Source organism: Dendropsophus ebraccatus, chromosome 15, assembly GCF_027789765.1.
Source record: "Dendropsophus ebraccatus isolate aDenEbr1 chromosome 15, aDenEbr1.pat, whole genome shotgun sequence".
NCBI classification, from domain to species: Eukaryota; Metazoa; Chordata; class Amphibia; order Anura; family Hylidae; genus Dendropsophus; species Dendropsophus ebraccatus.
Genome location: NC_091468.1, coordinates 1,016,925 through 1,041,741, shown reverse-complemented (window position 1 = coordinate 1,041,741; position 24,817 = coordinate 1,016,925). Strand labels below are relative to the sequence as shown.

Sequence of the window (24,817 nt, the reverse complement as noted above, 5' to 3'; positions counted from 1 at the left end):
AATACAGGAGAGATACCCCGACCCCAGGACACCCCCCCAATATACACTGATACAGGAGAGATACTCCGAACACAGGACACCCCCCCAATACACACTGATACAGGAGAGATACCCCGACCCCAGAGGACCCCCCCAATATACACTGATACAGGAGAGATACTCCGAACACAGGACACCCCCCCAATACACACTGATACAGGAGAGATACCCCGACCCCAGGACCCCCCCCCCCAATATACACCGATACAGGATACCCCGGCCCCAGGGGACCCCCCCCAATATACACTGATACAGGAGAGATACCCCGACCCCAGGACACCCCCCCAATATACACTGATACAGGAGAGATACCCCGACCCCAGGACCCCCCCCCCCCCCCAATATACACCGATACAGGATACCCTGGCCCCAGGGGACCCCCCCAATATACACCGATACAGGAGAGATACTCCGACCACAGGACACCCCCCCAATATACACTGAAACAGGATACTCCGACCCCAGGGGACCCCCGTATATAACAGAGGCCACTGCTCTGCGTCTCATACTTACTGCCTTGTCCTGACTCTTCTTCCTCATTGGGGAAAAGTTCGTCCAGATTGTCCTTATTGGCGTCTCCTTCCTTCTCCTCCTGTGGAGCCAAGACGCAGCAGGGTCAGAGTATACACCATGGCGGCCATCACCCCCCCCAATCTGTGAGTCCGAGAGGCCCCATATGTTCTATGTGCGTGTACACCCCCACAACACGTCCAACGTCACCTATATAGTCAGCAATATATCCTATATATACAGCTTTCCATCATGTCCCCCCTTTCCCTTCTTCCTCCTGTAACATATATACAGCTTTCCATCATGTCCCCCTTTCCCTTCTTCCTCCTGTAACATATATACAGCTTTCCATCATGTCCCCCCTTTCCCTTCTTCCTCCTGTAACATATATAACGGTTTCCATCATGTCCTCCCTTTCCCTTCCTCCTCCTGTAACATATATAAAGGTTTCCATCATGTCCCCCCTTTCCCTTCTTCCTCCTGTAACATATATAAAGGTTTCCATCATGTCCTCCCTTTCCCTTCTTCCTCTTGTAACATATATAAAGGTTTCCATCATGTCCTCCCTTTCCCTTCTTCCTCCTGTAACATATATATAAAGGTTTCCATCATGTCCCCCCTTTCCCTTCTTCCTCCTGTAACATATATAAAGGTTTCCATCATGTCACCCCTTTCCCTTCTTCCCCCTGTAACATATATAAAGGTTTCCATCATGTCCTCCCTTTCCTTTCTTCCTCCTGTAACATATATAAAGGTTTCCCTCATGTCCCCCCTTTCCCTTCTTCCTCCTGTAACATATATAACGGTTTCCATCATGTCCTCCCTTTCCCTTCTTCCTCCTGTAACATATATAAAGGTTCCCATCATATCCCCCCTTTCCCTTCTTCCTCCTGTAACATATATAACGGTTTCCATCATGTCCCCCCTTTCCCTTCTTCCCTCCTGTAACATATATAACGGTTTCCATCATGTCCTCCCTTTTCCTTCTTCCTCCTGTAACATATATAAAGGTTTCCATCATGTCCCCCCTTTCCCTTCTTCCTCCTGTAACATATATAACGGTTTCCATCATGTCCTCCCTTTCCCTTCTTCCTCCTGTAACGTATATAAAGGTTTCCATCATGTACCCCCTTTCCCTTCTTCCTCCTGTAACATATATAAAGGTTTCCATCATGTCCTCCCTTTCCCTTCTTCCTCCTGTAACATATATAAAGGTTTCCATCATGTCCCTCCTTTCCCTTCTTCCTCCTGTAACATATATAAAGGTTTCCATCATGTCCTCCTTTCCCTTCTTCCTCCTGTAACATATATAAAGATTTCCATCATGTCCTCCTTTCCCTTCTTCCTCCTGTAACATATATAAAGGTTTCCATCATATCCTCCCTTTCCCTTCCTCCTCCTGTAACGTATATAAAGGTTTCCATCATGTCCCTCCTTTCCCTTCTTCCTCCTGTAACATATATAAAGGTTTCCATCATGTCCTCCCTTTCCCTTCTTCCTCCTGTAACATATATAAAGGTTTCCATCATGTCCTCCCTTTTCCTTCTTCCTCCTGTAACATATATAACGGTTTCCATCATGTCCTCCCTTTCCCTTCTTCCTCCTGTAACATATATAAAGGTTTCCATCATGTCCTCCCTTTCCCTTCTTCCCCCTGTAACATATATAAAGGTTTCCATCATGTCCTCCCTTTCCCTTCTTCCCCCCTGTAACATATATAAAGGTTTCCATCATGTCCCCCCTTTCCCTTCTTCCTCTGTAACATATATAAAGGTCTCCATCATGTCCCCCCTTTCCCTTCTTCCTCTGTAACATATATAAAGGTTTCCATCATGTCCTCCCTTTCCCTTCTTCCCCCTGTAACATATATAAAGGTTTCCATCATGTCCTCCCTTTCCCTTCTTCCTCCTGTAACATATATAAAGGTTTCCATCCTGTCCTCCCTTTCCCTTCTTCCTCCTGTAACATATATACAGGTTTCCATCATGTCCCCCCTTTCCCTTCTTCCTCCAGTCACATATATACAGGTTTCCATCATGTCCCCCCTTTCCCTTCTTCCTCCAGTCACATATATACAGGTTTCCATCATGTCCTCCCTTTCCCTTCTTCCTCCAGTCACATATATACAGGTTTCCATCATGTCCCCCCTTTCCCTTCTTCCTCCAGTCACATATATACAGGTTTCCATCATGTCCCCCCTTTCCCTTCTTCCTCCAGTCCCATATATACAGCTTTCCTCTCGCTCTATGTCAGTGAGGACATGTTGGATCTGTCCGTCCTCGTCCTGCTCGCACAGCTGAAGGATTTGATAAAACGGCATCTCTTTTATGTGATTATCTAAGATTAGAAACAGCGCCACCCCTGTCCTAGGCTGTGTGCAGTATTACAATTCATCACCATTCACTGAGGCTCTCTGGAGGAAAGTGGTTGTGTTATTTGTAAGCCTGGATGACCGCTGTGACCCTGGGGGTGGGATGAGCTCAGCGTGGCGGTACGCAGCCTTCCTATAGCCTCAGTGGTAGGATAGGGGGCGCTCTCACCGTGGGTGACACATCCTCGTCGTACTTCTTCAGCTGGTTCATAAACTCCAGGTGCTTCTTCTCCTCCTCCAGCTGCGCCACGTTCTGCTCGCTGTGCTGCAGCTTCTGCTGCGTGTTGGCCAGCTCGTCCCGCAGCCACTGGTTCTCCTGACACAGTCGCCTCACCTGCGCCCGCAGCTTCTGCTTCTCAGACTCCACTGCCGTCAGGTGATTGGATAGCGCCATCATCAGCTGCAACACAGTACAACAGCAATCACAATACACACAGAGGTATACAAAGTATCTGCCCCCTCCACAAAGATGGGAGAGATGGCCGGAGGAAACTACTACTGCTACCCAGAGGCCTCCGCAGCCGGAGGAAACCACCACCACCACCCAGAGGCCTCCGCGGCCGGAGGAAACTACTACTACCCAGAGGCCTCCGCAGCCAGAGGAAACCACCACCACCACTACTACTACTACTACTACTACTACTACTACTACTACTACCCAGAGGCCTCCGCGACCGGAGGAAACCACTACTACTACCACCCAGAGGCCTCCGCAACCAGAGGAAACCACTACTACTACCACCCAGAGGCCTCCGCAACCGGAGGAAACCACTACTACTACCACCCAGAGGCCTCCGCAACCGGAGGAAACTACTACTACCCAGAGGCCTCCGCGGCCGGAGGAAACTACTACTACTACCACCCAGAGGCCTCCGCGGCCAGAGGAAACTACTACTACCCAGAGGCCTCCGCGGCCAGAGGAAACCACCACCACTACTACTACTACCCAAAGGCCTCCGCGGCCGGAGGAAACTACTACTACTACCACCCAGAGGCCTCCGCGGCCGGAGGAAACCACTACTACCACCCAGAGGCCTCCGCAGCCGGAGGAAACTACTACTACTCAGAGGCCTCCGCGGCCAGAGGAAACCACCACCACTACTACTACTACTACTACTACCGTGTTTCCCCGATAGTAAGACACCCCCGAAAGTAAGACATAGTTGGACTTTCGGGGGCTGGGCTAAAGTAAGACATACCCCGAATGTAAGACATAGTACATAGGGCGGTATTTTTGTACTTTTATGTCCCTGCGCCCGTCCTGTCAGAGGCTCGCACGCGCGCGCGCACACACACACACACACACGCGCGCGCGGCCCGGCACGAGCGCTGCACGTCATGTGCAGGGACGCCGGTATTGGTGTGGGAGTGAAGGAGCAGCAGGGCCCAGGTGACTGCCCGCACCGCCCCCGTCTGGTCCAAGCGACCCTTCCCCCCCACCCCCCCGTTGCGCGCACCTGTCCGCCCTCTCTGAGGCCCCGTCCTGCCGCACCGTCCATGCGCCCACCACCCGTCCGGTCCGGCGTCCCTGCCTCACTGAGGGGAGTACAGGACAGCCGCCCTCACGTGCTGCCTGCTCCTCCAGCTCTGACATGGCCGCCTCCCTGCACACACAGGACAACGTGTGACAGCTGACCTGTCACTCTCATCCCCTCAGTAACAGTACAGGATAGGAGGAATAATGGGCTGCAGCAGGCGGGATAACTTATAGCTGTGTGTGTTATCCTGCCAGCTGCAGCACATCCATTCCCTCCTATGTTACAGTCCTGCACTGTTACTGAGGGGACTACAGTCATACACCCTCCTGTCCGCCCCCCTATACAGTCATACACCCCTGTTTCCCCCCCCCTATACAGTCATACACCCCTGTCCGCCCCCCCTATACAGTCATACACCCCTGTCTCCCCCCCCCTATACAGTCATACACCCCTGTCCAATATAAGACATACCCCAAAAGTAAGACATAGTGGGACTTTTGGGAGTAAAAAGAACGTAAGACACTGTCTTACTTTCGGTACTACTACCACCCAGAGGCCTCCGCGGCCACAGGAAACCACTACTACCCAGAGGCCTCCGCGGCCACAGGAAACCACTACTACCCAGAGGCCTCCGCGGCCGGAGGAAACTACTACTACCCAGAGGCCTCCGCGGCCGGAGGAAACTACTACTACTCAGAGGCCTCCGCGGCCACAGGAAACTACTACTACCCAGAGGCCTCCGCGGCCAGAGGAGACTACTACTACAACCCTCACCTGAGCCTCCCCCAGCCCCAGCTCAATCATCTCCACAGACTTGCGGAGGAGGCCGGACTTCTCGTGCACCAGGTTGGCCTCCTCGTCCTTCTTCAGACACTTGATGGTCTCCAGGAGGCTGTGCAGGATGGAGTTGTGCTCGTTGCGGAGCGCCTCCAGCCCCTGCATCACCAGCTTGGTGTTCGAGATGATCTCCTCCTGGGACAACTTGTCCAACTTCTCCTCCCGAGGGTACATCATGACGGACATGCTCCTGCAACACAGAAACGGGGGTACATCATGACGGACATGCTCCTGCAACACAGAAACGGGGGTACATCATGACGGACATGCTCCTGCAACACAGAAACGGGGGTACATCATGACGGACATGCTCCTGCAACACAGAAACGGGGGGTACATCATGACGGACATGCTCCTGCAACACAGAAACGGGGGTACATCATGACGGACATGCTCCTGCAACACAGAAACGGGGGTACATCATGACGGACATGCTCCTGCAACACAGAAACGGGGGTACATCATGACGGACATGCTCCTGCAACACAGAAACGGGGGTACATCATGACGGACATGCTCCTGCAACACAGAAACGGGGGGGGGGGGGGGGGGGGGGACATCATGACGGACATGCTCCTGCAACACAGAAACGGGTGTACATCATGACGGACATGCTCCTGCAACACAGAAACGGGGGAGACATCATGACGGACATGCTCCTGCAACACAGAAACGGGGGTACATCATGACGGACATGCTCATGCAACACAGAAACGGGGGTACATCATGACGGACATGCTCCTGCAACACAGAAACGGGGGTACATCATGACGGACATGCTCCTGCAACACAGAAACGGGGGAGACATCATGACGGACATGCTCCTGCAACACAGAAACGGGGGGGGGACATCATGACGGACATACTCATGCAACACAGAAATGGGGGTACATCATGACGGACATGCTCCTGCAACACAGAAACGGGGGGGGACATTATGACGGACATGCTCATGCAACACAGAAACAGGGGGGGTGGGGGACATCATGACGGACATGCTCCTGCAACACAGAAACGGGGGAACATCATGACGGACATGCTCCTGCAACACAGAAACAGGGGGGGTGGGGGACATCATGACGGACATGCTCCTGCAACACAGAAACGGGGGAGACATCATGACGGACATGCTCCTGCAACACAGAAATGGGGGGGACGGGACATCATGACGGACATGCTGCAGCAACACAGAAACGGGGGGGGGGGGGGGGGGGGGGGGGAGGACACATCATGACGGACATGCTCCTGCAACACAGAAACAGGGGAGACATCATGACGGACATGCTCCTGCAACACAGAAATCGACCAAAGACATCGGCGGCTGCTGACAAATCCCAGGATGTCACTGTAATGAGTGCTGTAACCAGCAGCCAGTGGTGCCCTCTGTGGCCGGTCTCCCTGAGATCAGTGATCTGTCTGCCCAGAAGGGTCCCTGCTGCCCTCCCACCCCTGACACATCCCAGCCCACCCCTCATAGACCGACCCGCCTCACCTGACTGCAGAGACCACCTGAGAGAACGAGCACTGCAGGACCCACAGCCTCCTCCTCCTCCTCCTCCTCCTCCTCCTCCCCCCACCTTCTGCTTCCTGTGTCATCAGAGCTCCGCCCCCTCCAGATCCTCCCGGCCACACGGCTCACTGCAGCCTCCACATATATACAGCACCGACACACATATACACTATATACACAGCACCGACACACATATACACTATATACACAGCACCGACACACATATACACTATATACACAGCACCGACACACATATACACTATATACACAGCACCGACACACATATACACTATATACACAGCACCGATACACATATATACTATATACACAGCACCTACACATATATACTATATACACAGCATCTACATACACAGCATCTACACATATATACTATATACACAGCATCTACACACATATACTATATACACAGCATCTACACACATATACTACATACACAGCACCTACACACATATACACAGCATCTACACATATATACTATATACACAGCATCTACACACATATACTATATACACAGCATCTACACATATATACTATATACACAGCATCTACACATATATACTATATACACACAGCACAGATACACATATAGGTTACAAACCCACTTGGCGGGTCTGCAGCGAGTCTCCATGCTGCGTTTTTGCAGCGAGACTCGCTGCAGATCCCGGCCCTATGCTTTTAATGGCAGAAAAACACGCAGCAGGGATGTACATCCCTGCTGCGAGTTTGTCTGCAGCCCTCCCCATTAACCCCCCGGCCGCCAGAGCTGATACTTCATCTGAACCCGGCTCCGGCGGTTCCCGATGTCTTCAGCAAGCCGGAGCGGGGACCAGGTGAAGTATATGCTCCAGCCAGCCGGCCGCCCGATCGCCCCCCCCCCCCCGCACCCCCCGGCCGCCCGATCGCCCCCCCCCCCCCCCCCCCGCAGCCCCGGCCGCCCGATCGTCCCCCCCCCCCGCAGCCCCGGCCGCCCGATCGCCCCCCCCCGCCCGATCGCCCCCCCCCCCCACCCCCCCCCCGCAGCCCCGGCCGCCCGATCGCCCCCCCCGCTTGATCGCCCCCCCCCCCCCCCCCCCCCTGCATCACCGATCGCTTACACGCCCCCCCTACACAGCACAGATACACATATATACTATATACACAGCACCGATACACATATATACTATATACACAGCACCGATACACATATATAATATACTATATACACAGCACCGATACACATATATACTATATACACAGCACCTACACATATATACTATATACACAGCATCTACATACACAGCATCTACACATATATACTATATACACAGCACCTACACATACACTCAGCGGCCACTTTATTAGGTACACCACGCTAGTAACGGGTTGGACCCCCTTTTGCCCTCAGAACTGCCCCAATTCTTGGTGGCATAGATACAACAAGGTGCTGGAAGCTTCCTCAGAGATTTTGGTCCATAGTGACATGATGACATCACACAGTTGCCGCAGATTTGTCGGCTGCACATCCATGATGCCAATCTCCCGTTCCACCACATCCCAAAGATGCTCTATTGGATTGAGATCTGGTGACTGTGGAGGCCATTGGAGTACAGTGACCTCATTGTCATGTTCAAGAAACCAGTCTGAGATGATTCTAGCTTTATGACATGGCGCATTATCCTGCTGAAAGTAGCCATCACATGTTGGGTCCATTGTGGTCATAAAGGGATGGACATGGTCAGCAACAATACTCAGGTAGGCTGTGGCGTTGCAACCATGCTCAATTGGTACCAAGGGGCCCAAAGAGTGCCAAGAAAATATTCCCCACACCATGACACCACCACCACCAGCCTGAACCGTTGGTACAAGGCAGGATGGATCCATGCTTTCATGTTGTTGGCGCCAAATTCTGACCCTACCATCCGAATGTCGCAGCAGAAATCGAGACTCATCAGACCAGGCAACGTTTTTCCAATCTTCTACTGTCCAATTTCGATGAGCTTGTGCAAATTGTAGCCTCAGTTTCCTGTTCTCAGCTGAGCGGAGTGGCCCCCGGTGTGGTCTTCTGCTGCTGTAGCCCATCTGCCTCAGAGTTGGCCGTACTGTGCGCTCAGAGACGCTCTTCGGCCTACCTTGGCTGTAACGGTTGGCTATTTGAGTCACTGTTGCCTTTCTATCAGCTGGAACCAGTCTGCCCATTCTCCTCTGACCTCTGGCATCAACAAGGCATTTCCGCCCACAGAACGGCCGCTCACTGGATGGTTTTTCTTTTTCGGACCATTCTCTGTAAACCCTAGAGATGGTTGTGCGTGAAAATCCCAGTAGATCAGCAGTTTCTGAAATACTCAGACCAGCCCTTCTGGCACCAACAACCATGCCACGTTCAAAGGCCTCAAATCACCTTTCTTCCCCATACTGATGCTCGGTTTGAACTGCAGGAGATTGTCTTGACCATGTCTACATGCCTAAATGCACTGAGTTGCCGCCATGTGATTGGCTGATTAGAAATTAAGTGGTAACGTGCAGTTGGACAGGTGTAACTAATAAAGTGGCCGGTGAGTGTATATACTATATACACATATATACTATATACACTGCATCTACACATATATACAGCACCGATACACACACATATATAATATATACACAGCATCTACAAATATATACACTATATACACAGCACCTACATATATACAGCATCTATACACATATATACTATATACACAGCACCAATACACATATCCTATATACACAGCATCTATACACATTTAGGCTAGGTTCACACTATGTAACTGTGCGGCTGTATTTTTTATGCGGCTGTAAATGTGCGGATGAAACTCCGGCCGTGGGAAAAAATAGACATGGGGCTGAAAACATACGGTCATTTACTTGGAAATCTGGTTCAACTAAAAATAACAAATAAAATCTTTAGAAAGTGATGGAAACACCTCTGGATGCATCTGGGAAAGCAGGGAACACCGTTTACAGGAATCGCTATTACCGGGGTTTGCGATCCTCTGCAGTATGCCGATGTCTCTCATTCTGCAATTAAATATACTGTTAAAATAAATATAAATAAATGTAATATGAGATATATATATATATATATATATATATATATATATATATATATATATATATAGTTTTTTTTTGTTTTTTTTTGACAGTATATTTTATTGCACAATGATGGATTCGTTTAACCCTTTAAGGACATGGCCCATTTTCGTTTTTACGTTTTCGGTTTTTCCTCCTTGTGTTTAAAAGGTCATAGCACTTGCATTTTTCCACCTAGAAACCCACATGAGCCCTTATTTTTTGCGTCACTAATTGTACTTTGCAATTACAGGCTGAATTTTTGCATAAAGTACACTGCGAAACCAAAAAAAAATTCAAAGTGTGGTGAAATTGAAAAAAAAAAACGCATTTCTTTTATTTGGGGGGAATGTGTTTTTACGCCATTCGCCCTGGGGTAAAACTGACTTGTTATGCATGTTCCTCAAGTCGTTACGATTAAAACCAGGGTGGATTTGTTTTAAATCAAACTGATTTAAATCACGATTTAAATCACGATTTAAATCACTAGTCCGGAAGGCTTGATTTAAATCAGTGATTTAAATCAAAGTTTCTACCTAAACTAGTTCTTGCTACTTAACATGCAAGTAGATGAAGATTTTTAGAATCACTTTTTATATTACTTTTTTCTCCCCAGTTTAATGGGTTAATCATTCATATTTGGACACCACTGTTCTGTTGTACTTAGGAAGGAGAAAAATAATCCTGAACTTAATAACAATTTAAATGGATTTATTCAACTGAAACAATAACAACATTACAGCATACGTTATTTGCTTAACCCCTTAACGACATCGGGCGTAAACTTACGCCCTCGCGCCCTGGTACTTAGCGCATCAGGGCGTAAATTTACGCCCGATGTTTCCCCGATCGCTGCGTGTTCACACACAGCGGTCGGGGAAGATGGCCTGCTATAAATCATAGCAGGCCATCATAGCTTCACGGCACGGGGGGTGGTTAACACCCCCCGTGCTTACGATCGCCGCTATTGGCTAATCAATTCAGATCAGCCAATAGCGGCGGATCGGAACCTTTCCGGGTCATCGGTGACCCGATGACCCGGAAAAAAATGGCGGTCGGTGCTGTCCGAGGACGGCACCGACCGCCATTACTGTAAAAAGTAATGTTGATCGCCGTGCCACCGGCCCGATCGCCGTGAACGGCCGGCCGTTCACGGCGATCGGGCCGGTGGCACGGCGATCAGAGTCCCACAAAATAATAAATACCTGCCCTGGACCCCTCAGCTAGGTAGCGGAGGGGTCCTGAGCAGGTATTTGTACATTACTCACCTGTCCCCGGGCTCCTGATCGGCGTCTTCCGGGTTCGCGGCGTCCTCCGTCATTACGTTCGGTCTTCGGGTCTTTCCGGCGGTCCCCGTCGTCTTCTCTCGGCTATTTTCGGCTCCAGCCTCGTCAATTTCCGGATTTTGCGCTCTGCTGCCCCCTAGCGGCTGATATGTGTAATACACTTATCAGCAGCTACAGGGATATTCAGAATATAGAAAATTTTTTTTTTTTTTTTCCAAATTTTTTTTTTTTCTATTTTCCGCACCCTATCGCCGCTGAGTGTTGATCAGCATCGCACGAAAGTGCGCTGCTAATCAGCAACTCCTCCTTTTTGGCGTAGGGTGTTTTTTTTCTGTATTCTACTGCCACGGTCTGCTTATAAGTGCCGCGCATAAGTGCGGCATTTATCAGCAACGCCTTTGTTGGCGTAGGTTTTTTTTTATACTTACTGTAAAAAAAACACGTAAAAAACACTACATTACATTGAATAAAGTTTGACACTACACCACTACATACCCCATATACTAGTCCCCATATAAAGATGGCCCCCAGGGTGTTTTCGGTATCGGACGCATACGCTATTATTGCCTCCGACACCGAAACAGCCAGTGAGGATGAATGGGGGGATCCTTCTTTCCTCCATTCATCCTCATCATCCAGTGACGTGTCTGGGGGTAGCGTAGCGTACGCTGCCCCCCAGACACGTCTTTTCCGCCAGTACCGTCCCAATAAGAGAGGGCGGTATGGTGTGAAATTCTACTAACTCTGTGAGAGTACCTCAGGGTACACTTACAGATTTAGGGTGCGTGCACACTGCGGAATGGCGAAGGATAACCCTTTGTGCATTCCGCAGCTGGCACCCGCCGGCGGACTGATGCGGGCGCGCGTCTCCACCCGTGAAAAAGACTCCATGTTATGCATGGGCGGATTCCGTCGTCCGTCCAAAGAATGAACACGTTGGACGGAGAGCGGAATCCGCCCGTGCATAGAATGGAGTCTATGACACGGACGGAGACGCGCGCCTGCATCACTCCGCCGGCAGGTGCCAACTGTGGAATGCACGAAGGGTTATCTGTCGCGATTCCGCAGTGTGCACGTACCCTTAGAGTGTATGAAGGGACACCCGAATCCAGCCCCAGATGCCCCCAGATGCCCCCCTCCCCCCCCCCCCCCCCCCCCCATCCTCGGAGTTAGTGGGGAGATCGTCCGGGAACTGATCTTCCCACTGCTGGATAAAGGTTACCACCTGTACGGGTATAACCTTTATACCAGCACCCCCTCTTCTGGTCTCTCGCTGCCCTGTAGCTTGCGGCACGATCCGAACATATCAGAAGTAGTAATAGAGCCCTAATATTTAGCAGCCATGGAGCGGACCCAGCGCTTCTGGATATGAAGGACCCCGTATCGCACCAGGACAACATTTTCCAGGTGACGTCCCCCACACTGGAAAACAGGAGACCCCAGAAGAAGTGCAGAGTGTGGGGTAACAGGGGGATCAGGAAGGACAACATTTACCAGTGTGACACCTGTCCTGATCCCCCGGCCTCTGCATACTGGATCGCTCCAAGGCGCACCACACGTCACTGGGGTTCCACATTATCTAAATTCTGTCCCTTATTCCTATTTCAGGGGTCACGTTGATCCAGGGATTATTCTGATCGCCAATATGGAGTCGGGAAGGAATTTTTTCCCCTGTGATGAGGCTACTGTCGTCTGCCTTACGAGGGTTTTTGCCTTCCTCTGGATCAACACAGGTTGAATTTGATGGACACCTGTCATTTCCAACCTTATAAACTAATAATTGGCCTAATACCCCCAAATAAATTAGAATTGTCCCTTTTCCCCAGCTAAATAGGTATGGCCGCCATTCCCATTAGAGGATGCCATGATGCAATTACAAAGCCTCTGTGCTGCCAGGACAGTAGAAACCCCCCACAAGTGACCCCATTCTGGAAACTACACCCCATAAGGAATCTAACAAGGGGGGCAGCGGGGATATGGCCCCCTGGTGACGGCCACATTTGGGACGTGAAAATGAAAAAAATGGTATTTTTTTATTTTCTCGGCACATGTTCTACGTAAGTGCCTGTCACCAGTGGGGTCCATATGCTCACTGCACCCCTTGTTAGATTCCTTATGGGGTGTAGTTTCCAGAATGGGGTCACTTGTCAGGGGTTTCTACTGACCTGGCAGCACAGGAGCTTTGTAATTGCGACATGGCCTCCATCCTCCATTCCAGCCTCTAAATGGCGCTCTGTCCCTTTGGTGGCTTGCCCTGTGCCCATATGGCACATTATGCCCACATGTGGGGTATTTTCGTACTCAGGGGAAACTACCCTACACGTTTTGTGTTAATTTTCTTTTTTAACCCCTTGTGGAAATGGAAAAAATCAAGGCTAGACCAACATTTAGTGTAATTTTTGTAAAATTTTTACTCTAAATCATTAATCTTGTCATGATTTTTTCATTTTCACAAGGGGCTAAAAGATAAAAAAAAACACTAAATGTGTAGAGCAATTTCCCCTGAGTACGGAAATACCCCACATGTGGACATAAAGCGCCATGTGGGCGCAGGGTAAGCCTCCGAAGGGAAGGAGCGCCATTTGGTTTTTGAAGGCTGGATTTGGATGGAATGGATTTTAAGGGGGCCATGTTGCATTCAAAAGGCCTCTGTGTTGCCAAGACAGTTGAACCCCCCCACAAGTGACCCCATTATGGAAACTACACCCCTCAAGGAATGTAACAAGGGGTGTAGTGAGCATATGGACCCCACTGGTGACGGGCACAAATGTGGAACAATGTGGCGTGAAAATGAAATATTACATTTTTTACACTATAATGTTGGTTTAGCCTTGAATTTATCATTTTCACAAGGGGTTAAAAGAGAAAAAAACACACAATATGTGTAGAGCAATTTCCCCCGAGTCCGTAAATACCCCACATGTGGACATAAAGCGCCATGTGGGCGCAGGGCAAGCCTCCGAAGGGAAGGAGCGCCATTTCGTTTTTGAAGGCTGGATTTGGATGGAATGGATTTTGAGGGGCCATGTTGCATTCAAAAGGCCTCTGTGTTGCCAAGACAGTTGAAACCCCCCACAAGTGACCCCATTATGGAAACTGCACCCCTCAAGGAATGTAACAAGGGGTGTAGTGAGCATATGGACCCCACTGGTGACGGACACAAATGTGGAACAATGTGGCGTGAAAATGAAATATTACATTTTTTACACTATAATGTTGGTTTAGCCTTGAATTTATCATTTTCACAAGGGGTTAAAAGAGAAAAAAACACACAATATGTGTAGAGCAATTTCCCCCGAGTCCGTAAATACCCCACATGTGGACATAAAGCGCCATGTGGGCGCAGGGCAAGCCTCCGAAGGGAAGGAGCGCCATTTGGATTTTGGAGGTTGGATTTGGCTAGAATGGATGATGAACGCCATGTCGCATTTACAGAGCCCTCGTGCTGCCAGGACAGTGGAAACCCCCCACAAGTGACCCCATTCTGGAAACTGCAGCCCTCAGGGAATCTAACAAGGGGTGCAGTGAGGATATGAACCCCTTGATGACGGGCACATTTGTGCCATGAAAGTGAAAAAATGAAATTTTTCCCTTTCACGTCACATTGTTCCACATTTGTGCCCGTCACCAGTGGGGTCCATATGCTCACTGCACCCCTTGTTAGATTCCTTGAGGGGTGTAGTTTCCAGAATGGAATCACTTGTGGGGGGTTTCCAGTGTCTTGGCAGCACGAGGGTTCTGTAAATGCGACATGGCCCTTGAAATCCTTTCCAGTGAAATTCAGCTTCCAAAAGCCAATTGGCGCTCCTTCCCTTTGGAGGCTCGTCCTGCGCCCGCTTGGCACTTTATCGCCACATGTGGGGTATTTCCGTACTCGGGAGAAACTGCGCTACACATTTTGTGTCTTTTTTTTCCTCTTATCCCTTTAAGAAAATGAAAAATTGAAGGCTAGAACAACGTTTTAGTGTAAAAATAAATTTTTCTTTTTTCACGCCATATTGTTCGGAAAATCTGTGAAGCACCTGTGGGGTCCAAATGCTCACCGCACCCCTTGTTACATTCCTTGAGGGGTCTAGTTTTCTAAATGGTGTCCCTTTAGGGGTGTTTTTTAGGTTTTGGCACCCCAGAGCCTCTGCCAACCTGAAGTGGTACAGTCAGAAATGACCAAATATAACGGAGGCGTTGAAATTCACTAGGCGCTCCTTTGTATCTGAGGCTTGTGGTTGCGTCAAATAGCGCAATAGGGCCACATATGGGGTATTTCTATAAACTGCAGAAACGGGGCAATAATTATTGGGGTGCATTTCTCTGGTAATAGGTTTATAATTATGAAAAATATTGGATTACAATAAAATCTCTGCACAGAAAATTAAAATTTTCAAATTTCTTACACACTTAGCTTTTATTTCTGTGACTCCCCTAAAGGGTTAAAACACTTTCTGGATATGCTTTTGCAGAGTGTGGGGGGTGCAGTTTCTGAAATGGGGTGCTTTGTGGGGCTTTCTAACATACAGGCCCCTCAAATACACTTTGAACCTGAACAGGTCCCTAAAAATATCTGATTTTGAAATTTTACTGAAAATTTGGAAATTTGCTGCTAATGTTTTAAGCTTCCTATTGTCTAAAAAAAATTAAAGATCGTTTAATAAATGCCGCCAACATAAAGTAGACATGTTGCTAATGCTATTTAATATATAATTTATGTGGTATAACCACTTTCTGTATACGCAAAAAAGTTTCAAAGTTGGAAAAATGCAGTTTTTCACATTTTTTCACATTATTTGGTTTTTTTTCATAAAGATTTGTTATGATTATCGACTCCAATTTACCAGAAATGTAAAGTACAATATGTCATGAGAAAACAATCTCAGAATCAGCCGGATAGGTAAAAGCATCCCGAAGTTATTAATGAATAAAGTGACACTGGTCATATTCATAAAATTTGTCTCTGTCATTGAGGCCATTTCAGGCTCTGTCCTTAAGGGGTTAAACAAACATCCATGTTAACTAATTTGGCTAAACAAAAAAAAAAAAAAAATAGTCCAAACAATCAGAAACATATTGTCTAACTTCTTGGACTTGGTACTGAAGGGGATGATTCTGTATTCATAGGTTTGTAGAACAATAGGATTAAGGTCTTTTTCTCAACTCTGTTCATGTTGTAACATTTGAGAACATATACAGCCTTTATTCTACTGAGTTAAACAACTCCGCTTTATCTCATGATGGAAGAACCTTTGGATGGTAAAATATTTTCCTCAAAAAGCAGTTTATTGAAAAAAATCCGATTTAAATCAAAAAAATCCGATTTAAATCAAAAAAATCCGATTTTTTTGATTTTTTTAAAAAAATCATTGATTTTTATCCACCCTGATTAAAACGATATATAACATGTATAACTTATATTGTATCTGATGGCCGGTAAAAAATTCAAACCGTTGTTAACCAATATACGTTCCTTACAATCGCTCCATTCCCGGGGTTATAGCGCTTTTATCCTTTGGTCTATGGGGCTGGGGGAGGTGACATTTTTTGCGCCATGATGTGATCTTTCTATCGGTACCTTGATTGCGCATATACGACTTTTTGATCGCTTTTTATTACATTTTTTCTGGATTTGATGCGACCAAAAATGCGCAATTTTGCACTTTGGGATTTTTTTGCGCTGACGCAGTTTACCGTACGAGATCAGGAATGTGATTAATTAATAGTTCAGGCGATTACGCACGCGGCGATAGCAAACATGTTTATTTATTTATTTATTTGTTTACTTTTATTTAAAACCTGGGAAAAGGGGGGTGATTCAGACTTTTATTAGGGGAGGGGGCTTTTTACTATTAACAACACTTTTTTTTTATTTTTTTACACATATACTAGAAGCCCCCCTGGGGTTAGGGTTATTCCCCCCCCCCTGGGGTTAGGGTTATTCCCCCCCCCCCCCCTGGGGTTAGGGTTATTTCCCCCCCCCCCCCCCCCCCTGGGGTTAGGGTTATTCCCCCCCCCCTGGGGTTAGGGTTATTTCCCCCCCCTTCCTGGGGTTAGGGTTATTTCCCCCCCCCTGGGGTTAGGGTTATTTCTCCCCCCCCCCCCTGGGGTTAGGGTTATTTCCCCCCCCCCCCCCCTGGGGTTAGGGTTATTTCCCCCCCCCCCCCCTGGGGTTAGGGTTATTCCCCCCCCCCTCTGGGGTTAGGGTTATTCCCCCCCCCCCCCTCTGGGGTTAGGGTTATTCCCCCCCCCCCTGGGGTTAGGGTTATTTCCCCCCCCCCCTGGGGTTAGGGTTATTTCCCCCCCCCCCTTGGGGTTAGGGTTATTTCCCCCCCCCCCTGGGGTTAGGGTTATTTCCCCCCCCCCCCCTGGGGTTAGGGTTATTTCCCCCCCCCCCCCCTGGGGTTTAGGGTTATTTCCCCCCCCCCCCCCTGGGGTTAGGGTTATTTCTCCCCCCCCCCCTGGGGTTAGGGTTATTTCTCCCCCCCCCCCCTGGGGTTAGGGTTATTTCCCCCCCCCCCCCTGGGGTTAGGGTTATTTCCCCCCCCCCCTGGGGTTAGGGTTATTTCCCCCCCCCCCTCTGGGGTTAGGGTTATTCCCCCCCCCCCCCTCTGGGGTTAGGGTTATTCCCCCCCCCCCCTCTGGGGTTAGGGTTATTCCCCCCCCCCTGGGGTTAGGGTTATTCCCCCCCCCCCCTGGGGTTAGGGTTATTCCCCCCCCCCCCTGGGGTTAGGGTTATTCCCCCCTGGGGGACTTCTAGTATATACACTGTGATCTCTCATTGAGATCTCTGCAGCATAGATATGCTGCAGAGATCCATGAGATCGGCATCGTTTGCTTTCGGCTGCTGCAGCCGAAAACGAACGAGTGCCGAGCAGAGGACGGCGCCATCTTGGACGCGTCCCCGGCCGGCATCAGTAACGGAGATCGCTCCTCCGGGACAAGGTCCCGGAGGAGCGATCTCCCCCACTAGACCCCAGGGAAACGTTGCCTCCGGTAATCGGAGGCAGCTGTCAACTTTAACAGCCTCCTCCGATTAGCTAATTAGCGGGCACGGCGATCAGACCGTGCCCGCTAATAGCAGCGGTCCCGGGCTACTCGCGGCACCCGGGATCGCAGCACTTCAAAGCGGGGCCGCCGCGCGGCCCCGCTTTGAAGTGCAAGTGCGGACATATGACGTACCGGTACGTCATATGTCCTTAAGAGGTTAAATTTAATTATTGAACAACGAAAATGTGTTTTATTAATTAAATATTAACCCTTAGGGGACACAGCTACTTTTGGTGTTTATGACACGGCCAAATTTTTCAAATATGACATGTGTCACTTTATATTATTAATAACTCTGGAATGCTTTTACCGTTCCTTGTGTTTCCAAGATTGTTTTTTCGTGACATGTTCCACTTTATGTTAGTGGTACATTTGGGCCGATACCTTTAACTTTTTTTGAGAAAAACTCCAAAATGATGTGAAAAATTGAAAAAAAATAGCATTTCTCTACATTTGAAAGTCTCTGCCAATAAGGAAGATAGTTCTACCACATAAATTATTGATTAATTCATATCTATAACATGTCTACTTTATGTTGGTAGCGTTTGGTGAACATGCTTTAACTTTTTTAGGATTTTAGAGGCCGTGATTGTTTAGTAGCAATTTTCTAAATTTTGGTGAAAATTTAAACTGGGAATTCTTTAGGGACCAGTTCAGTTTTGAAGCATATTCTAGAGGCCTGGATCCTACAAACCCCCATAATTCACCCCATTTTGAACTCTTCACCCTTTGAAGTATTCAAATTGACATTTAAAAAAGTTTTTAACCCTTTAGGCATTTCAGAGGAATAACTGCAAAGTAAGTGTGAAAAGTAAAAATTATTATTTTCTTGGCAGACAATCCAATTCAATCCTATTTCTTTCATACCGCACAGCTATAAAAAGTAAAATACAATAAAACATTTATTCCTCTGAATCTGCAGTTTTTACAAATACCCCATTTGTGGGTGTAAACCGTTGTGCAGGCGCACAACACGGCTCAGAAGAGAAGGAGCACCCTTTATATTTTGGAGTGGGGATTTGGCTGGAATAAATGTAGGAGACCATGTTACAGAGCCCCACTAGTGCCGAGACAGTGGGAACCCCCCATAAGTGACCCCATTTTGAAAACTACACCCCTTAAAGAATGTAACAAGGGGTACAGTGGGCATGTGGACCCTACAGGTTTCACAGTTTTTTGCAAAAGTGGGCAGTGAAAATTAAAAATCAAATTTTTCACACTTATACATCGGTGAAACCTCAAATTTTTCAAATTTCAAAAAGCTTAGAGGAGAAAAAGCCCCCCGATATTTGTAAAGCAAATTCTCCTGAGTACAGAAATACCCCATTTATGAACGTAGAGTATTGTGTGGGCGTACAACAGGGCTCAGAAGAGAAGGAGCACCTATGTCTGTGTGTGCACGGACGCTTACTGACACTGACTAATGGACACTGACTGACGGTTACTGACACTTACTAATGGACTCCAACTGACACTGACGCTTACTAACGGACGCTGACTGACGGACGCTGACTGACGGACGCTGACTGATGCTGACTAACAGACACTGATTGACACAGACGCTTACTAACGGACGCTGACTGACGCTTACTAAAGGACGATGACTGACACTAACGGACGTTGACTGACACTAACGGACGCTGACTGACGGACACTAAGATCTCCCTTATTACTTGGAGATCACAGGGGAGGGGGTACTTTTTATTATGTGTGTGTGTGTGTGTTCTCTACAGTATATGGATGCAGGCTCTGATCTCCTCACAAAGTGAGTGATCAGAGCCTGCATCCATGCTCTGCCAAGATCAAATACTGTGATTGGCAGCTCTGATCACAGAGCTGCCAATCACAGTATATAGCAGCATGTACCAGCGTCATCACACAGACGCTGGTACATACTGCTGCTGCAGCACTGGCTCCACGTTCCCAGAACTCACTCTAAGCTTCGGGTCCGGGGAGCCAGTGCTGCCAGGAGGAGGTGGAAGGAGACACCTGCTGTGACCCCCTCCGGTGGCAGCGGCAGCTGTAGCGGCGATCCAGGGGGGGGGGGGATCATGCTGCAGCAGGAGGGGGACCCTCCAGCACAGCGGCAGGAGGCAGGGGTATGGCCCGGGGGGCTGACACGGCAGGGGGGGCGGGACGGATCGGCAGCAGCTTCCCCCGGATCCCGGAACTCGACAGAGACCGGGACCCGGGGGTTTACCTTCGCTTCACCGGTATCAGTGGATCGTTACCGATCCACTGATGCCGGTGATTGGCTGTGCTGGACACCTTCAAAGGGTCCAGCAGCAGCTACACTAAACTGTCAGCTATCAGCTGACAGTTTAGTTTCGGCTCCTGGTCCCTGTTTGTGTAAACAGTGAGCACCGGGAGTCGGTCAGTTCTAGTACGTCCTGGTGCGGAAAGTAACCTCCTGCCAGGACGTACTATAACTGCCTGGTGCGGCTAGGGGTTAATTAGTACAGGAAGCTCCATAAGCCGTTAATTCATATTGCCGGTAATAGAGCTTTCTGTACTAATCATCACTTTACTTTAATGAAAACATCAAATGTTTCTTCTAATTATGTTATCACAATAGCATTATTAGAAGAAACATTTAGAATTATATGTGCGCTCAGCTGATTGGCTGATCGGCTGAGCGCACATATAATTAGCGGGTCCGCAGCACAGTGACTTCATTGTGCTGCGGACCAGCGAAGAGACAACATCGGGGTGAGTATAGAGCTCTCCCCACCCCCTCCCCAGCACTGCACCCCTCCCAGCAAGGAAGGGGGGTCACTTAACCCCTTCCTTGCTGGGATGGGTGCAGTCTGACATCAGTCTGGCCCCCAAGGGGTTAAGGGGGATACAATACATCCTCCCTTAACCCCTTGGGGGCCAGACTGTAAGCAGCGATCTGTAAAGATGCTGCATACTGTAAGGAGCACAACACCGCTCACAATGATGGGTGTTGTGCTCCTGTTTGTGTGTTTTTTGTGTGTTTCTCCCTTTTTGTTTTTCAGATATCGGTATCCTGGGGATTACGTCGGATTCCGTGGACTTCGTCGATGACCAGCGTTTTTTATTTATCATCGACGTAGTCCACGGAATCCGACGTAATCCCCAGGATACCGATATCTGAAAAACAAAAAGGGAGAAACACACAAAAAACACACAAACAGGAGCACAACACCCATCATTGTGAGCGGTGTTGTGCTCCTTACAGTATGCAGCATCTTTACAGATCGCTGCTTACAGTCTGGCCCCCAAGGGGTTAAGGGAGGATGTATTGTATCCCCCTTAACCCCCTGGGGGCCAGACTGATGTCAGACTGCACCCATCCCAGCAAGGAAGGGGTTAACTGACCCCCCTTCCTTGCTGGGAGGGGTGCAGTGCTGGGGAGGGGGTGGGGAGAGCTCTATACTCACCCCGATGTGTCCTCTTCGCTGGTCCGCAGCACAATGAAGTCACTGTACTGCGGACCGGCTCTTTATATGTGCGCTCAGCCGATCAGCCAATCAGCTGAGCGCACATATAATTCTAAATGTTTCTTCTAATAATACTATTGTGATAACATAATTAGAAGAAACATTTGATGTTTTCATTAAAGTAAAGTGATGATTAGTACAGAAAGCTCTATTACCGGCAATATGAATTAACGGCTTATGGAGCTTCCTGTACTAATTAATATTTAATTAATAAAACACATTTTCTTTGTAATAAAGTCCCTTTCGTTGTTTAAATTAAATTATTGAACGAATCCATCATTGTGCAATTAAATATACTGTCAAAAAATAAATATAAATATACATTTATATATATTTTAACAGTATATTTAATTGCACAATGATGGATTCGTTTAAATTAAATTATTGAACAACGAAAGGGACTTTATTACAAAGAAAATGTGTTTTATTAATTTAATATATTAACTATTAGAGGCATCGGCATTCGGCATCATTGCCGGCTATTTTTGAAGTACTCCGTACGGACCGCCTGTCAATCCACGGCCGCATTTCCAGCCGCAAACAATGGTCTTGTTCATTTTTTACGGGTCAGTTTACGATCGGGCCGTAGATTCATACATAGTGTGCACTGTGCAGCCGTATATCCTATACTTTCCAGCGTACGCATGAACCAGAAAAATCCGGCCGGTGATTTACCACCCGCAATACAGCCGCACAAATACAGAGTGTGAACCTAGCCATATACTATATACATATACACAGCACCGATACACATATATACTATATACACAGCACCGATACACATATATACTATATACACAGCATCTACACATATATACTATATACACAGCACCTACACATATATACTATATACACAGCATCTACACATATATACTATATACACTATATACACAGCACAGATACACATATATACTATATACACAGCACTGATACATACACTACCGTTCAAAAGTTTGGGGTCACATTGAAATGTCCTTTTTTTGAAGGAAAAGCGCTGTACTTCTCAATGAAGATAACTTTACACCAATCCCCTCTATACATTGCTAATGTGGTAACTGACTATTCTAGCTGCAAATGTCTGGTGTTTGGTGCAATATCTACATAGGTGTATAGAGGCCCATTTCCAGTCTTCTAATGGTACAATGTGTTTGCTCATTGGCTCAGAAGGATAATTGATGATTAGAAAACCCTTGTGCAATCATGTTCACACATCTGAAAACAGTCTAGCTGGTTACAGAAGCTACAAAACTGACCTTCCTTTGAGCAGATTGTGTTTCTGGAGCATCACATTTGTGGGGTCAATTAAACGCTCAAAATGGCCAGAAAAAGAGAACTTTCATCTGAAACTCGACAGTCTATTCTTGTTCTTAGAAATGAAGGCTATTCCATGCCAGAAATTGCTAAGAAATTGAAGATTTCCTACAACGGTGTGTACTACTCCCTTCAGAGGACCGCACAAACAGGCTCTAACCAGAGTAGAAAAAGAAGTGGGAGGCCGCGTTGCACAACTAAGCAAGAAGATAAGCACATTAGAGTCTCTAGTTTGAGAAACAGACGCCTCACAGGTCCCCAACTGGCATCTTCATTACATAGTTCCCGCAAAACACCAGTGTCACCATCTACAGTGAAGAGGCGGCTGCCGGATTTTGGGCTTCAGGGCAGAGTGGCAAAGAAAAAGCCATATCTGAGACTGGCCAATAAAAGAAAAAGATTAAGATGGGCAAAAGAACACAGACATTGGACAGAGGAAGAGTGGAAAATAGTGTTGTGGACGATGGATGAATCCAAGTTTGAGGTGTTTGGATGACAAAGAAGAAGGTTTGTGAGACGCAGAAGAAATGAGAAGATGCTGGAAGAATGCCTGACGCCATCTGTTATACATGGTGGAGGTCATGTGATGGTCTGGGGTTGGTGCTGGTAAGGTGGGAGATTTGTACAGGGTAAAAGGGATTGTGAATAAGGAAGGCTATCACTCTGCACCGCCATGCCATACCCAGTGGGCAGCGCTTGGTTGGAGCCAATTTCATCCTACAACAGGACAATGACCCGAAACACCTCCAAATTGTGCAAGAACTATTTCCAGCAGAAGCGGCAGCTGGTATTCTATCATAGGGAATGGAGTGGCCAGCGCAGTCACCAGATCACCACCCCATTGTGGGAGCAGCTGGACCGTATGGTGCGCCAGAAGTGCCCATCCAACCAATCCAACTTGTGGGAGCTGCTTCTAGAAGCGTGGGGGGCAATTTCTCCAGCTTACCCCAACAGATTAATAGCTAGAATGCCAAAGGTGTGCAATGCTGGAATTGCTGCACAAGGAGGATTCTGGGACGGAAGCAAAGTGTGATGGAAGAACAATGTTATTTCACATACAAATCAGTATTTCTAACCTTGTCAATGTCTTGTCTCTATTTTCTATTCATTTCACAACGTCCGGGGGTGAAGAAGTGCGACTATTCATGGAAAACACTAAATTGACTGGGTGACCCCACACTTTTGAATGGTAGGGTATATACCATACACACACACACACAGAGGTATATACAGCCATCACACACACACACACAGCGAGGTATATACAGCTATCACACACACAGAGGTATATACAGCTATCACACACACACAGAGGTATATACAGCTATCACACACAGAGGTATATATGTAGTGGTTTTTATAGGTGTATACAGTGATATATACTGGTATAGGTGTATATAGGCATAGTTGTATATACAGTGTATATATAATAAAGACGAAGGAGAGACTGCACTCCCATAGCAGGTGAGTTTATTCACCAAAACACGTGTAGTGACTAGTGATGAGCGGACGTGCTGGTCCGAGCTGGGTACTGGATGGAGTATTAGGGTACTTGATGGAGTATTAGGGTACTGGATGGAGTATTAGGGTACTGGATGGAGTATTAGGTTACTCGATGGTTCTCGTTACTCGGACGAGCATCTCACGATACTCGAGGAAATCTCATCACCCGTTTCCTGTAAGTTTGGGCGCTATTTCTCAGCCAATAAACATGCAGGAGACTCTTTGGTGCATCCTGCGATGACGTGGGACCCATACATGTCGATAGCGGCGATTGGTTGGCCAGATCAGATGACCCTGCCATATAAAACTGGGCGGGGGCAGTGCTGGCTTCAGACGCATGCTGTGAGAGATCAGGGAGAGAGCTGCTGCTGGTCAGGGAGAGA

General features: G+C 47.9%; 1 protein-coding gene across 1 annotated transcript in view; it reads right to left on the bottom strand.

Moving 5' to 3' along the window:
• The window catches only part of KLC4 (kinesin light chain 4), a 57,530-nt gene that overhangs the window by 28,675 nt on the left and 4,038 nt on the right, over positions 1 to 24,817 (bottom strand). The window contains exons 2-4 of the mRNA XM_069955413.1: positions 5,173 to 5,425; positions 3,090 to 3,320; positions 494 to 631 (exon numbers count right to left, since the gene is read on the bottom strand). Of these exons, the coding sequence (XP_069811514.1) occupies positions 494 to 631; positions 3,090 to 3,320; positions 5,173 to 5,421 (618 nt within the window). The 5' untranslated portion in view covers positions 5,422 to 5,425. The remainder of the gene's footprint in view (positions 1 to 493; positions 632 to 3,089; positions 3,321 to 5,172; positions 5,426 to 24,817) is intronic.